Here is a 17995-nt window from a genome sequence, read left to right as displayed (position 1 = left end):
TGGAGACATACAGTATAAAACCTAGGGAAGCTGACCCACTCCTACTACTTTATTTGCATTGTGAAATAGTCTATAATTTTTTCACTGTTCTCATGTTTTGCTTGTGTTTCATAAATGCATCTCACTGGGCCCTGTGGGAAATAGGATAGACAAGATAGATGCTGATCTGAACAAACAGGATTCCTGTCAGAGCAAGAACTACTAGAAAAAGATGCTAACACAGTTCAAGATTTTAAAGGATACTATTGGACAATACATTACATTACAGCCATGGTTTGCAGATGAAAATTCAGCACATAATTTCTCTTCAACTAACTTTCAGATCATGTACAAAGACGTTATAGATACTTTCTAGATAGGCTGAAAAATTGTGGAAGGAACCATGCTGCTTTCATGAGCCATATATCCTATCTACCTAGCATCTAAAATAAATTCTTTACTTGAACATTTAGGACAGGTTCAAAATATTTTACATACAGTATCTTGTCATTTTTTACAACTTGGTAAAATAGATCAACTGTATATCCCTTCAGGATATGCAAAAGACTTCATTTTAATATGTTACAAGTGCAAAATTCTGCATGTCTCATTTGGAATTTGGAACCCCTCTTCTTAGTGCAAAAGGCCATTCAAATAGTGTTTTGAGCACGGAACAGATCAGTTTGAAATGCTTCCATGATATTTCAAATGACCCATTTCATGCTAAAAGCATTGCTAGATGAAACATTTTCAGTGGGGCTAAAACGGATACAGACTGGCTTGTTAGCAACAAAATAACAACAGAACTGACTCCTGGTACTAATCTCTCCATTTCGTATTTCAAGTAGCCTTCTGCTACACCAGTTTCCTACTCACAGTATACACACCATTTGTGATCTGCTTCTTGTACCAGTACTATCACAATAATTATATTATTTCTGTCCATGTTGTGTAGAGATGTATCACATAATTTTGCTGATGTAACCTGAAATCATGCAAATAGAACAGAGCTCCTGGATATTTAATCTCATTGAATGTGTAAGTAATTTGGAAATTGTTTTTTCAAGCTAACATAGATTTAAAAAGTATAAGTAATTATCTATGATATAGTTTCATTATTTCTTTACTTAAAATATTTATCTGGTACTTCCTATAAAACATTTAAGCGATTTAACAATAAAAAATAACAGCAATATAGTGAGACAATATCAAAGATATAAAATATAGAAGAAAAACAATAAAAACATTTTTTAAAATCAAAGATTTTAAAAGAAATTTGTTTTTGCCATTCACACTGGAGGGGCGTAGGTGAAAAAGATAGTAACCATACCTTGAAAAAAACAGGTCTCACGCAGATATCTAAATTATGCAATAGTAACCATACCTTGAAAATTGTTTTTAAAAAATCAAATATATGAGACAAACTCTGAGATAACATTTAAGAAAAATGAAATGTATGGGAAGGGAGAGAGGGAAAAATAACCAAAATGGGGGAGGGGAAAAACTTACCTAATATGTAAATAGTCTTTTGATCACTTTTTTGACCAAGTGAATTGGCCACTTTACAAATGTAAGTTCCAGTATAATTGTAAGACAAAGGACTATTGAAATGTAAAGTATTGTTGGAAGGCTGTAATCCCTCAGGCCAATGCCCATCCAGCCTGCAAAATATTTAGAGTAGTATGAGCATTTTGCAAATAATATTTCATACTGATTGTTCTCATTTTCCAGAACAGAAATATATTTACTTGCATGAAACCAATGGCTGTAACCATATTTTATGCTACTAATAAAAGAATTCAACAGAATCACTGATTTATCATGAAACTAATACAGTATATGTAAGTGCTACTTAGAAAAGTGTCTATTCATTCCCAGAGGAGTTATCTAGAGTATATAATGAGTAAATAGCAACAAGGGGATACCAAAAATTATACAAGAATGTAATGTATAAAACCTTATTAATGGAAATCAAGCTACATATTTAAGAAGCATCTTTATAGCTAGTTATTTATAGCATTCATGTTCTGAAATCTGTTCCCTAGCACATGCAGGGGTGTATGTATGTTACATTAGCTAAATGATAAGAGAAACATATACCAGATACTGAAGGAAAAGAATACATGCTAGCAAGTCTTTACTAGAAATTCCATATAATTTGTTATATTTCCTGGCCAGTGCATATGTATAAAACAAAAGTTACAAAGCTCCTTTTCTTAGATAGGGTTAATCCAGGTTTGGGAGGGCCTATAGAGCTGCTTTAGCTAACTGGTAGGAGGCTAAGAACCACCATTTGAACATTCTAAAGTGACATTGTTGGTAACTTAAAATGGCAACCAGAAGACACAAAGCAGCACTGGTGGATGTTGCCAGAAAATTGAAGTCTTAGAAGTTGCTGAGGTCCACAGATGCAAACTACTAAATTTGGCACTGAAATTTTAGATCTGTACATGGTTCATGTATGTTAACCAGACTCTCTCAAGATACTGTTTTGGAATCCTAATTAGTAATCAATCATGAACACTTTTCTACAAAGTACAGTCAGGTCCAGAAATATTGGGACATCGACACAATTCTAACATCTTTGGCTCTATACACCACCACAATGGATTTGGAATGAAACAAACACAATGTGCCTTAACTGCAGACTGTCAGCTTTAATTTGAGGGTATGTACATCCAACTCAGGTGAACGGTGTAGGAATTACAACAGTTTGCATATGTGCCTCCCGCTTGGTAAGGGACCAAAAGTAATGGGACAATTGGCTTCTCAGCTGTTCCATGGCCAGGTGTGTGATATTCCCTCAGCACCCCAATTACAATGTGCAGATAAAAGGCCCAGAGTTCATTTCAAGTGTGCTATTTGCATTTGGAATCTGTTGCTGTCAACTCTCAAGATGAGATCCAAAGAGCTGTCACTATCAGTGAAGCAAGCCATCAGTAGGCTGAAGAAACAAAACAAACCCATCAGAGAGATAGCAAGAACATTAGGCGTGGCCAAAACAACTGTTTGGAACATTCTCAAAAAGAAGGAACGCACCGGTGAGCTCAGCAACACCAAAAGACCCGGGAGACAACAGAAAACAACTGTGGTGGATGACCGAAGAATCCTTTCCCTGGTGAAGAAAACACTCTTCACAACAGTTGGCCAGATCAAGAACACTCTCCAGGAGGTAGGTGTATGTGTGTCAAAGTCAACAATCAAAAGAAGACTTCACCAGAGTGAATACAGAGGGTTCACCACAAGATGTAAACCATTGGTGAGCCTCAGAAACAGGAAGGCCAGATTAGAGTTTGCCAAACGACATCTAAAAAAGCCTTCACAGTTCTGGAACAACATCCTATGGGCAGATGAGACCAAGATCAACTTGTACCAGAGTGATGGGAAGAGAAGAGTATGGAGAAGGAAAGGAACTGCTCATGATCCTAAGCATACCACCTCATCAGTGAAGCATGGTGGTGGTAGTGTCATGGCGTGGACATGTATGGCTGCCAATGGAACTGGTTCTCTTGTATTTATTGATGATGTGACTGCTGACAAAAGCAGCAGGATGAATTCTGCAGTGTTTCGGGCAATATTATCTGCTCACATTCAGCCAAATGCTGCAGAACCCATTGGACGGCGCTTCACAGTACAGATGGACAATGACCCAAAGCATACTGCAAAAGCAACCAAAGAGTTTTTGAAGGGACAGAAGTGGAATGTTATGCAATGGCCAAGTCAATCACCTGACCTGAATCCCATTGAGCATGCATTTCACTTGCTGAAGACAAAACTGAAGGGAAAATGCCCCAAGAACAAGCAGGAACTGAAGACAGTTGCAGTAGAGGCCCGGCAGAGCATCACCAGGGATGAAACCCAGCGTCTGGTGATGTCTATGCGTTCCAGGCTTCAGGCTGTGATTGACTGCAACAGATTTGCAACCAAGTATTAAAAAGGGAAAGTTTGATTTATGATTATTATTCTGTCCCGTTACTTTTGGTCCCTTAACAAGCGGGAGGCACATATGCAAACTGTTGTAATTCCTACACCGTTCACCTGAGTTGGATGTACATACCCTCAAATTAAAGCTGACAGTCTGCAGTTAAAGCACATTGTGTTTGCTTCATTCCAAATCCATTGTGGTGGTGTACAGAGCCAAAGATGTTAGAATTGTGTCGATGTCCCAATATTTCTGGACCTGACTGTATGTGCTATAGCAATAAAAATATAATACATAATATTTTATTTTTGTTACTTAAATCAAACTAATACAATATATAAATCAAACTGGTTTAAATTATGATTTAAATCACTAATTAGGAAGATTCAGCTTTATGATTTAAATTACAATTTAGCTGCTACTCAGAATTTAAAATTATTTCAAGTAAAAATGTATTCTTATTGGTTGATATTTTCTGGAAATATATTTTATGTATTCAAAGATTTTTGAGAGATACTCATATAAAACAATCAGATTTTTCTCAAATTAAGTTACAGAAAATGAGAGTGGGTACTAGTGAAATCACAAATAACTGAATTAGTTTCAATTCAGTTAAATGTAGATGTTTGGAAGGCATTTTTCAAAAGTGTGCTAGGAGAATGATCATATTTTAAACTGTCTTATTATTAAATTATCTATTTTGTCTATGAACCTATACAGAAGTCAGTTACCAGAACTCTTAACTTACTTCTTCATATTAGCAAATAGTATGATATAATTAATATATATAATTATAATATATATAATTAATTAATGTTCATGATTTTATTTAAATATTTTATTCAGTCTGTACAGTGCTATATGTTCATAGTTCACACTATTAAACTGTTGAAATATTCTCACCTGGAACATCTACAAAATCCATGTTAAACCCCACATCCATATTTGTCTTTAACATCTAACTGTACAACTGAAAAAAGCACCCACAAAATTTTAAAAGTTCTGCAGAACTTCAAAAGGCTCTTTTAAATTTTGTTCTGAACGGTACAATTGAATACCATTTTAAAGAGTATATGACTGAGTTTTATCAGTTAATTAAATTGCTAATACATTTATTTAAAAGAAAACTATTATTTAAAGTACATTTAATTATTTTAACTTTTTGAAAATAAATTATTCAAACTGTATCTGTATCTTATGTTATTTAATATGTAGGAAATGCAATGATTTCAAGTCTGTGAAGATTAGTGCAATATCCCAAGTATAATCTTTTAACAATGACAATTATGCCATTTGTCACTTCTGATTTGCTGGCTTAAACAAAAATGCCTTTTAATCTACAGTTCTATTTCTCAATTAGGTGTTTTTGGAAGATTCAAAATATTCTGCTATATTTGCTCCCAATATCTGGTAAATTAGAAATACAGCACATTCAGATATGAATATATGATTATAAGCTATTATTGAATTGATCTAATTTTTAAAATTATATTTCAGCAGTATCTGGTGGTGCCAAGTTTCTTATCCTGATTTCATAGACTGATGGGCAAGGAATAAGAAATATTCTAAAATGTTAAACAATATTTTAAGAAGTGGATTTGAAAAAAGAATACTGATTTTGATTAAGAAAATTAAACTTATTTAGGTAAGTTTAATTTATTTTGAGAATGACTTACCGACTCCATGTAAACTCCATTGGTAATGGATTTGCATCAGCATTACACCTGAGTAAAACATTCTCTCTTCCAATATACCAGTTTCCATCATATCCAGTTACTGTAACCTCAGGAGAATCTACAAACATACATAATTAAAAGGTTTTGCATAAGTCATTATGGAAGTACTTAAAAATCAAGTCCAGAGTAAAATCTGTAGACAACAGTACCCTTTTAAACTATTTTATAATTTCAAAGGCTAGTACTACTAACATCAAAAAAATAATCCTTTAAGTGTTAACTACCTATATCAAACTGCATGGTTAACAGAATGAATCAAATTATATTTGCTTCCATGAAAAAGCTGACTTAGTCTTGAGGACACTTCTCAAATAGAAACACATAAGTAGTCTCTTAACAATTCATAACTTTTAAAATGTGATGAATACAGTACATTTTTTTTGCACAGTAAATCAGATAAAGTTGAGAATGTTTTTATTAAGACTAAAGATAAAATGACTAGGTAGTAATTGTTAAATTTTTCATTCTGTTGCATTTTATAGACATATTAGAAACAGACCAAAAATTAGTTTGATTTTGTCTCTCTGAATGAAGCTGAGAAAAATAAGTTCTAGCTTGGTCGATGCATTATTCAAACTTAAGTTTACAATGCAAGGTCCAACATCAGCAGAAATAATTAGACGTAGACAGATTAGGTATCTTCAATATATGTTAAACAATTTCATGTGTTCATTCATAATATGTGCTCCATATGTTAATGCTTTAACAGAGCCAGTTTGGTGAAGTAGTTAAGGCACTGGGCTAGAGACCAGGTGGCCTGGCGTTGCTGCCTTGAACCAACGGCCTTCTAGATTTTTTCATTTTTGTGAATGTGTATTGTTACAGGTTTTAATTGTATATTTATTTATTGTTTTAACGTGTTGTGAGCTGCCCGGAGTCCCCCATTGGGGGGAGATGGGCAGGGGACAAAATAAATAAATAAATAAATAAATAAATAAATAAATAATCCCGCTTTAGGCACAAAGCCAGCTGGGTGACCTTAGGCCAGTCACTCTCCCTCAGCCCCAGGAAGTAAGCAATAGCAAACTACTTCCAAAATCACACAAAGAAAACTGCAGGAACTTGCCCAACGACTCAAAGGCTCATTGTTAAGAACAACAACACAACAACTATCACCACCCCGAGTGTGGCACTATCTTGATGTGGTTGTGGGGCTTGAGTGTTCCAAGGAGGATGAGAGCTATGCCAGAGGTTCAACCATACTGGACAGGTCTCATCAGAGGAGCCAGGTGAAGAGTGTCTCTCCCATAAACAATATGGTGAGACGTAATTTACAGAAACCTATACCGAATTGGTCATCGCCTGGGTCAACAAGGACCAGGTTAGCTGTTCTAGTTCCTGTACATCTGGTGACAAGTGGGTTACAGAATTCAGGACTGTTGGCTGAGCAACCAGGGTCAGCAGCTGCAGGACTACTGAAAGAAAAGTTGTTTACCTGTTGCAAATATATGAAGACTAAAACACAGAAATAATGATCTGCTATTACAAATCAAGTCCAAGGAGAAGAGGAATGTGAAAAAAATGCACCAGTTCTGGAAGAACAACATTCAGAATCAGAAATAACAGAACAGACGCTAGCAGATCAACACTGATTTATAATATGAAATACAGTATTCAGAGAAGTAGAATTGGAAGAACTGCAAAGGTCTACGCAGGGCAAAGAAATCAAAGCCATGCCAGAAGTAGCTTAGACTGTGGAGGCAAACTAGGGTGAGTCAACAGTAGAGAAAGCCAGCATAGCTACTGAATCATTTTCATTCCCAAACCAAGCACCCTCTCCTCTGCCTTCTCCTGAGAAAGAATAAAGCCTTCTAACTAAAAAACAAGATAAATTGAAACAAAGAATAACTGAACATCTAGAACAACATAAAATAACAACAGAATAAGGTTGCCTGCATTGAAGATTGCTACAAAAAAACAGCTAGCACAAGTATTACATTATGCCAATGCTGTAATATCAAATATAAGCACCAGCTCACTGCAAGAAACAAGCCAACTAACGTATAACACGGCTGCAGTTCTAACCTTCGATGCAAAATCAACAAACAAGAAAAAAAAAAAAAAACCAAACAGCACACCACCAAAATTGAAGATCAAGTTGGAAAATAAGATCAGCATGCCAAGATCAGATCCAAGCAAGCCAGAACAGATAAAAGAAAAGCTGACCAATAAAGCAGCAAATAACAGTCATAGCCAAAAAGATCAGCAAATATGAAGCTTGAATTGCACACTATAGGCAGAATCTCCAATTTTAGATGAATCAGAAACATTTCTACCAATCCATTAATAGAGAAACTACAATGAACCAGTCAACATCTGACAAAGAAGAAACAGTGCATTTCTGGGCGCAACTATGGGACAACCCAAAGAAATACAACAAGAATGCAGCTTGGAAAAAGGGGGTAGATAAGAATATAAAAGAAGCTGAAATGAAATAACTTGTAATAACAACAGAAATGGTGGAGAAAAGGGCAAGGAAGATCAAGAATTGGTCAACTCCAGGTGAAGATGAATTGTATGGTTTTTGGTTGAAACATCTGACTGGTCTGCACCCACTCATTGCCAAGTAGTTTAACAACATACAGATAGTCCTTGTGACCACAATAGGGACCGGAAAATTTGCTGTTAAGCAGGTTGCTTCTTAAGTGAGTCATGCCCAATTTTATGACCTTTTTTGCAATGGTTCTTAAGTGAATCACCATGGCCAGTAAGCGAATCATGTGGTCATTAAGCAACTCATGCAGTGAGACGTAATTTACAGAAACCTATACCGAATCAGTCGTTGCCCAGGTCAACAAGGACCACATTAGCTGTTCTAGTTCCTGGACATCTGGTGAAAAGTGGGCTACAGGACTCAGGACTGTTGGCTGAGCAACCAGGGCCAGCAGCTGCAGGACTACTGGAAGAAAAGTTGATTTTGCTTGCTGGATCAGCTGGGAAGGTCGCAAATGGCAATCATGTGACTCTGGGATGCTGCAACTGTTGTAAATACGAGCTGGTTGCCAAGCACCTGGATTGCAATCACATGACCGCAGGGGTGCTATGAAGGTTGTAAGTGCAAGGACCAGTTATAAGTCCCTTTATTCAGCACTGTTGTAACTTTGAACAGTCACTTAATGAATGGTTAAGTGAGGACTATCTGTACTGGTTAACATCTAGCAAAACCTACCTGATAATTAAAGATCCAACAAAAGAGGCAGCATTAGGCAACTACAGGCCAATTACCTGCTTACCGACAACTTTCAAATTGCTAACATCAGTGTGGTAGCTGATGCAGTCCAACAGCATCTAGTTGAAAACAAGTTATTTCCATCTGAGCAGAAAGGAAACTGCCCAAACAGCAGAGGAACAAAAGATCAGCTCCTAATTGACAATATGATTTTGGAAAACTGCAAGAGAAGGAAGACCACCTTGAATGTAGGTTGGATTGATTACAAGAAGGCATTCAACTCTGTCACATGACTGGATAATCAAGTGCCTAGAAATAACAGCAGTCAGTAGAAACATCAGAAGCTTTGTGCAAAGATCAATGGCACAACGGAAGACACAAATGCTGGTCAATGGTAATAGAGTTTAATATCAAGAGAGGAATCTTTCAAGGAGACTCACTATCACCACTACTGTCTGTCATTGCACTGATTCTTCTGTCAACAATACTGAACAATCAGGCCATGGCTATCAAACATCAAAAACATCTGCCAGGTTATCCTACCTCCTTTATATGGACGATCTGAAGCTGTATGTAAAACATCATCAGAAATAGGATCATTGCTCAATACTGTTCAAATATACAACCAAGATATTGCAGTGGAGTTTGGACTGGATGAATGTGCCACCCTTACCATAAATACTTTAACTTTTCTAAGTAGAACAGATGGAACAGCTTCCAGGTTCATGGAATTCAGTTTTGACTGTAGTTTCTCTTCTACAGAAATGTAACATCTTACAAGAAACTGACAAATACAGTGGATGGTAAAATATTAACAGCAACGTTAGCTAGGAGATTACAGAAAGTCATATCAACAAGAGAAAAATAGTGAAAATTGAAGGAATCAAGATGCCCTATGAAAATAACATCAAGAGTCTGGACGAAGAAGATCACTACAAATACCTGGGCATCCTTCAAGCTGACAACATCAAGCACACTAAAGTCAAGAAGGTTAGTAGTGAATAGATCAGAAGAGTGAAGAAGATCTTAAAGTCCAAACTCAGTGGAGGAAATACCATCAAGGCAATTAACACCTGGGCAGTCCAGGCATTAGATATACAGCTGGAATAGTGGACTGGACTCAATTGAACTAAAAGCCCTGGATAGGAAAACCAGAAAAATAATGACAATGAATCATGCCCTTCATCCACACAGCGACATTAACAGACTCTAGTTACCAAGGAGCATAGGTGGGCGTGGAACGTTACAAGTACACCAGACAGTTGAAGAAGAAAAACGGCATTGGAAGAATATCTGAAGGACAGTAAAGAAGATGCATTGAAGCTAGTATACCGTGAAGGCTTACTGAATACCAAAGAAACCAAAATAGCCTGTAAGAAAGACCAAATGAAGAAGAGACACGGCAAGGCAAAGTAATACATGATCAGTACACACACACACTCACACACAAACTAGCAGGCAAAGCAGATAACCTGGCAATGGCTAAGAGCAGGAAAGTTGAAGAAAGAGACAGAAGGGCTAATTCTGGCTGCACAAGACCAAGCCTTAAGAACAAATGCATACAAAGCCAGAATTGAGATGACAGCAACAGATAGCAAATGCTGCTTCTGCAAAGAAACTGAAGAAACAGTGGACCACCTAGTTAGCTGCTGCAAGAAGATTGCACAGACTGACTACAAAAAAACGGCATGACAAAGTAGCAACAATGGTGCACTGGGATATCTGCAAGAAATACCATTTGCCTGCAAGCAAGAACTGGTGGGACCACAAAACAGACAAAGTAATAGAAAATGAAGAAGCTAAAGAGCTCTGGGACTTTAGAATTCAGACAAGCACCTACCACACAACACCCCAGACTCAACAGATGTTGATAAGACAGACAAAAAAGTCTGGATAGTGGACATTGCAATACCTGAAGACAGCAGGACAGAAGAAAAAGAACTGGAGAAAATCACAAAATATAAAGACCTGCAAATAGAAGCAGACGACTATGGCAAAAGAAAGCAAAGATAGTACCAATAGTTATAGATGCCTTAGGCGCAATCTCAAAACATCTGGAGCACCACTTGAAGACCATCAGCATTGACAAAATCACCATCAGTCAATTGCAAAAGGCAGCTTTATTTGGAACAGCTTATATCCTGCGACGATACCTTTAACACCATCAAACAACATCTGCCTATCCCAGGTCCTTGGGAAGGATCTGATAGGTGGATAAAAATGTCTAAACATCTGGCTAACTGTGAGACCAACAACAATAATGGTGTTTTAATACCTTTCAGAGCCATTTGAAGATGCCTAAATTGAAATATTCCATGTAAGACTATCCTAACATTCATAACTTGAAACAGTTTTACAGAAAGAAAAGTAATAAGCAGGAGTGGGCAAGCTGAGGCCCCAAAATACCAGACCTCCATTTTACAGCGCTTGAAGCCCTCTCTGAACTATAATTGCCGAACATCAGAAGAATGGTCACCATAATTTTGATTCATGAAACATGAAAGCAACAGGTTTGTGTGTGTGGATTATATTGCCTCAAATCAAGAAAAAAATAGGAAATTTTGCTCATACCCACTGTAACATGACCAGGTACTATAGTCCGTGTCTGTGCAAAAAATATAGGTATAGGCCACACCCATCAAAAGATATGTCCACCAATGATATAGAGTATATCATTACTTACACTGAATATCGAGCACATAAAGCATTCTTATCTCCTTCTCTAATGCTGGGTGTTTCACAATACAGGTTATACGTCTTCCTCTAGCAAACCGGGTAGGAACAAGCTTGTATTGACTCTGCACTGTGACTGTTTCATTTGGAAATGAAGTTGAAGTGGATTCCATTTCACCAAGACCACCTTCCCAGACAACTTCTGCAGCTGGTTTTCCAGTGGCTGCTGTACAAATGGCTGCAACTGTCTGATTGGCACCATCTATTAAAGCATTTGGTCCCTTTGTTAAACTCACAGTTGGTTCAACTACAGAAAAAATACAAAGAAATCATAAATACTTTAACTTTTCTAAATAGAACATGTGGAACAGCTTCCAACTTCATGAAATTCACCTTTAATTGTAATTTCTCTTCTACAGAAATGTATCATCTTTCAAGAAACTGACAAATACAGTGGATAGTAAAATATTAACAGCAACATTAGCTAGGAGACTACAGAAAGTCGCTAGAGGGAGTGGAGGGATGCAGGCTCCTGTTGGAAGCATTCCTGAAAAATGGACCTGTGGGGATGTCCATTCATAAAGGTGCTCAGGCACTGCCACATGTGGGATACCTAAGCAGCCAGGTTCCTTTTGCACAGTGTAAGGGTCAGCAGCCCTTCAGGACCCTGGTGGATTCCTGAGCCACAAGCATGGCCAGCCAAGGTTGTGGGTGGCCCCCAGCCTCACTAAAGGCTTAAAAGCCTACGCCCTCTGCAGCCACCAGCACTCTGCCACATGCTCCAGGGGAGTCCTTCATTTTTACAAAGTTGCTGGCCGTTCGTGAGGCTTTCTGGAATGGGCAAAGTAAGCAAAAAGGCATAGGTGCGGTTTTTAGTTAGTCTGTTCATCTGAATGAGGAGCAGGAATAAGTCTACACCACAAATCCATCACGACTGAACACTTTCGCAGACTTCACTGCTCACCCTCACTTGCTTTTCCCAGTCAGTACTTGCAAAGAAAAAACTGAAGTTTTACTAGAGAATACAAGGAAAGATACAAAATACATAAGAGGGTGTGGGGCTTGTGCAGAGATTTTGCATTAGGCTTTCTTCACTAATATGTGTCATATGGATTTTTATACTTACCATATGGAGTTTTATTTATTTAACCATTATAATTAGTCCCCCCCCCCACTGTGTTATCACATTCAATGTATAGTTTTTCTTTTGTATTTCACTAGTTTAATAGAAATTATTTTTAAAAATCCTTACAAATAAATGAAACTATATATATTCCAAAAGAGAAGTGTTGCTAGGCAAAGTGAACCATCCCCCCTTAGGGAGAATAAAAACATGTCAAGTCTCTTTTGAACTGAGCTTGCCTGTAGTTGACTTCATGGATATATATGTTCTTGGCAACAATTCATAAGTTGTTTGCTACTGCCCTCATCCTACCTACTATAGCCTATAGCTCTGGAATTTCCTGGTACAGGTAGCCCTCAGTTTATGACCATTTATTCAGTGACTGTTCAAAGTTATGATAGTGTTGAATGAGGGGGACTTATGACTGGTCTTCGAAATTGCAACTGTTAGAACATCCCCATGGTCACGTGATCATGATTCAGGTACTTGGCAACCAGCTTGCACTTACAACAGCTGCAGTGTCCTGCGGTCATGTGATTGCCATCTGCAACCTTCCCTGCTGGCTTCCCACAAACAAAGTCAATGAGGAAGCCGGGAGGAGATCGCAAGTCACTCCTGCCATTTTCATCTAAGAAGTTCCCGGATGGCCTGCCTGCACTTGCACCAGGCCATAGCAGCCCCACCCGCCCACACTTGTGCCGTGCCACAGCATCCACCCTAACCTGGCAACCCACCTAAGGAAATGCTTGTTGTGACAGGGACTTGTACTGTACCTTCCTGCCAGCTTCCCCATTGACTTTGCTTGTTGGAAGCCATCAGGAAGTCACAAATTGTGGTCATGTGAGGTCCTTGCTTAACGACAGCAATGGGGACTGCCAGGATTGCTGTTGCTAAGTGATGCAGTCATGTGATATCACACATTATGACATCATTTAGCAACAGAAATTCCAGTCCCAATTACCGTCATTACGCAAGGACTACCTGTAGTCTCCCAACCAAACTCTGATAATTTCCCATCTTGTTTAGCTTGTTTAAAATCAGCCAAGATTGAGTAGTTGTAGATGCCATGCACAGCTGAGGGTTAGGAAGGATAAAAGTTCTTAAAATTAAACTATTTCTGGTACTGAATAAAGTGCTGAATAAAAAAATATTAAACTTAGTTCATAGGGAATTATATAATAATAGAAGTGTTAAGTACAGTATTTTCAAACACTTCTCATGCCCATATTACTAAAGTCAGGTGATGACGGAAAGGATGGCTGCAGTCCTGATGCACAGTTCTTCTTTCTGGATTCATTTCATTCCTTGGAGTACTGGTTGTACATTTGCTGAGGAAGAGATCTAATGACTTTGCTGACTTAAGAAATATCACTGGAAATAAATGAACACTAAACAACCTCTGATGTGAGGGTGTTAATTGTGCAAAGGCATCATGTGAAGGCAAACTTTGCTCTCAATCCAAACCCCAGTGGATTTGGTCTCAGATGTGTCACATTGCCCCATCTTTGACTTCCTTGACTGGTATAAGAGCTGGTTTTCAAATAGTGAGAAGTAAACTGCCTGATACCATATCTAGTATCAAAACAAGGAGCAATTGTTTCTCCTGGCCAAGTGAATAGCTTCATAGAATAGGCAGAAGAAGGAAATACACAAATTTGAACATTGCAATATGAACAGAACTCATATTTGGTACCCTGCAGTTGCTAGAATTCTTTCATAATGGCTTCTCAGCATTTCCACAGTAAATCTGCCATTTTTATATCCTTGTGTTCCTGTATATCTGTTCCAATCCAGCTTTCTAGGAAACAGCCTGAAAAATATTATGATTCCTCATTACTCAGTACAATGAAAGCTGAGGATCCTGAGCATGAGATATTCTTTCAGTCCCTTTGTCTCTAATGTTGTCAGGATAGATGTCCATCTCCTTTCTGAATCTCTTTTCTTTGTGCCTGTTTGGGTATCTTCTTTTTTTCACATGAGCATGTCAAAAGAGGTAAAACTAGGTTCAAGTAAACAGATGACAGAGAAAGGTAGGATCTGCTTAATGAGCTTCTGAAAGTAAAGATGACTGTTTCCAATCTCTTCCTGCTTGTTTTGGAATGAGCTGATTTAATATTCTGTACAACTCAGCTCTAGAGACTACTCCACTCAAGGAGGGATAGGGCTGAAACTTCCATGTTCTCTGTGGATAGACTGGACTCAATCACAGCCTGTTCCTCCTCAGAATCCTGAACCACCATGCTGTTAGGCTGCCCTGGGTCTTCGCTGTTCTACTGGGGCTCAAACCCATTTCTCTTACATATTGCTACATTCTGGCACTCCTCAGTTCTACTGCTTCCATTCTGGTGAAAGACAGAAGGAAAAACTAATTCACATAACCTTGCTATGTCCTGAGAGGTTTGAATGTTTCTGTATCACCTTCCTTGGCCTCTGAGACAAACCTGGCCCTTGGAGGGTTGCTAGCTACTGTCACAGCTGGAGCAAAGGCTATTGGGCAACTGCTGAAGCTTGGTGTCTAGTCTGCCTGTTGGGACTGATGCTATTAGAGGACTGCCATAGTTGGCACCGTTCAGTGCCTAATCTATCAAGAGGCTTGTTGACTGAACTGACTAAAAATTCTTTCTTGTCCCATTGTCAAAAAAGGACTAGTTCCAAATATTAATAGAAAATAAATATCAACATTGTTGCTAGTAGATTTATCCTTCCAATGTTGTAATTTCAATGAAAAGTCATTCAATAGTAAGTTCCAAATGATATATAAGCAGTACCAAATATATTACTCCAATGCATACAACTGTTAATAATTATTTAATACAAATAAAGATGATATTAGAGAACAATAGTAAAAACTAAGATAAATATTAATTCCACAGGCACATGATGATAGAGAATCAAGGTGTATCTTAGCATTTAAATAAAAAGTGGCAGACATTAAAACAAAAAATACTTTCCTTGTATAGTAATTATGTATACAAAAACCTTATTCAACAGCCACTTAGAAGTGCATGATGAGGCATTATGTTAAATGTATATGAACTTCAATCACACACTGTTAATACTTTTGTCATTATAATTATTTCTGGAAGCAAAGCAGACTATGCTCCATGGAAGCTTATCAACAATAAATGTTTAAGTCTTGAAGGTTGCCCCAAGACAACCATGTGAGCACCACTAGGTAGACCAGAAAATCAACTCCACATGAAGGCTAAAACTACTTTTACTGAGATTGGCTATAACAGAATCTTGCAGGTATGATTGTGCTATCCTTCCCTTCCTTTTTATATCCCAGTGAATTAAGAAAGGTGTCTGCATAAGCTGCTTCCAAATTTATCTCACTGCTCTGGATTAAAACAAAAAAAAAATATTTCAGACCCTTTTGTCTAAATAATAGTTCCTGCATATCTCCATCAAGATCATCTTTCTTACTCTCTACACCAATATAGCCACCCTTTTGGATGGATATTACTGTCAAAAGCATATATGATATTAATAGACTGTTATTATATTTGACCTAACAGAAATGCTACAGATATGCAAAATATAATGAAATATTTGATGTTACTCCATAGGAGAGAAAAAAGATATTTAACAATATTTAAATCTGGAGTGAAACAATATTTAAATCTGGAATGAAAACATAGCACTTGATGTACCGTATTTTTCCGACTATAAGACGATAGTTTTTTCTAAAATCCTTACGCTAAAAATTGAAGGGCGTCTTATTCAAGGAAGTAAGCCGAGGAGAGAACCGCGTGGTTGCAAAACTGCCCATACTTTGTCTCTGCCAACAGGCTTCCTCCTATTTCTAGCCTCCAATCACGAGTGAAATAGCTTGACTCTGCAAACAGGCTTCCTCCAATCATGAGCCTTATGTAACTGGCGTCAGCTGATGCTGAACAAACCAATTAGAGGAAGTCTGTTTGCAGAGACAAGCTATTGGCAGTTTCACTTGTGATTGAATGTAATCAGTTATGCAAAAGAGCATGGAAATAGAGCTGCAGAGAGACGGTTTGGACCTCCTCCCACTAAGTGTATCAGGTAAATGTTAACTAATTACTAAATAAAAATGTGTTCTGCACTATCTTTAAAATATTGATTTCTTAATTTTGGGTTGGAAAAGTGGGGGTCGTCATGTACATGGGGGCGTCTTATTGATGGAAAAATATGGTATTATGATTATCAGACCTGATAAACAGAATTGTTAAGTTTTTTTTTTTTTTCAGAATTTATACTTCTACCCAGCTTTAACTGAAACTTTGATTACCACGTAAGTAATTTCTAGCTAGTCTCAAATATTTGATTTTTCACCTTTCTAGCTAGTTTCAAATATTTGATTTTTCACCTATGTACTTAAGTATTATGTCTCAGCGTTAGAGAATCTTCAATGAACATTATCCAGATCTATTTCAAACTGGCTTTCCAACTATTTGAGGCAGAACATTTTGGCTAACTTATTAAAGAATACTGGAAGCCTGAAGTTTTTTTCCTGTTTTTTTTTTCTTGGTGTTTGTTACCATAATTTACAAATCTCAGATAATACAATAAGAATGCAGGTAGTCCTTGTTTAGTGACCACAATTGGGGCCAGCAACTCAGTCATTAAGTTAAATGGTCACCAAGTGAAACCGCAACTGTGCTTATGATCTTACTTCAGCTTTCCTTTGTTTTACAGACTTGTGAAGGTCATAAATACATGGACTAGTTCACAAAGTTACTTTTTCATCACCATCTAACTGCGAATGGTTCCTGTATGAACCAGTTACTAAATGAGGACTACCCGTACATTTCTTTATCCAAAAGGGATATTATTCAGAAGAGAATAATTTAGGATTTTTTTTCCACCTAAGGCCTTATTTTCTCTTACTAATTTGATCTAGGAGTTGGTGGATCTGTTCCTATCCTCACTATGCCCCACAGCATTAGCACAGAAGCAGACATAGCAAAAACACACATTTATTACAGAAAAGCATACCTTCATGAGGAAGCCAATTCACATATGGTGTATTTTATAAACGAAAAAGTAACTTGACACTTGAAAGGTGGATGGAAAAATTACTGCATATATTTCATTTCCTCCCCTTCAAAAAAACAAAGAGGGCTGAAAAATTATAGCCACATTCTCCCAAAGGGGGACCCCTTGCCCCATTTTTTTTCATTGCTTTCACATTTCCAAACCAAAAAAAAAAAAGTATCTGTAGGCAACTCTCTTAAATGAAAAAATAAATCAGAAGCTCCCTTCTTCAGATATGGTATGTGGTAATTATTCTTAGAATTGCTCATTCACTAAAAGATTCAAACTGTGTGATGAACTAAATACTCCTGCTGGTAAAAGCTGAATTGTTTCCAAACCTCCTTGCCTCTTTTTACAGCCATCTATGCCCCTGAATATCTGCT

General features: G+C 37.4%; 1 protein-coding gene across 5 annotated transcripts in view; it reads right to left on the bottom strand.

Moving 5' to 3' along the window:
* The window catches only part of NECTIN3 (nectin cell adhesion molecule 3), a 73839-nt gene that overhangs the window by 21179 nt on the left and 34665 nt on the right, over positions 1 to 17995 (bottom strand). For 4 of the 5 annotated variants that reach the window (XM_088144503.1, XM_088144504.1, XM_088144505.1 and 1 more), the window contains exons 3-5: positions 11490 to 11786; positions 5578 to 5695; positions 1489 to 1640 (exon numbers count right to left, since the gene is read on the bottom strand). In XM_088144503.1, coding sequence (XP_088000629.1) covers positions 1489 to 1640; positions 5578 to 5695; positions 11490 to 11786 — 567 coding nt within the window. The remainder of the gene's footprint in view (positions 1 to 1488; positions 1641 to 5577; positions 5696 to 11489; positions 11787 to 17995) is intronic. The other variant, XM_088144506.1, reaches the window with a different exon arrangement.

This window comes from Python bivittatus, unplaced genomic scaffold, assembly GCF_059951505.1.
Source record: "Python bivittatus isolate LINGU-HERP-01145 unplaced genomic scaffold, Pbiv_v1 ctg000350_np1212, whole genome shotgun sequence".
NCBI lineage: Eukaryota > Metazoa > Chordata > Lepidosauria > Squamata > Pythonidae > Python > Python bivittatus.
The sequence above is the reverse complement of the archived record's forward strand: the minus strand, read 5'-3'. Positions and strand labels throughout refer to the sequence as shown.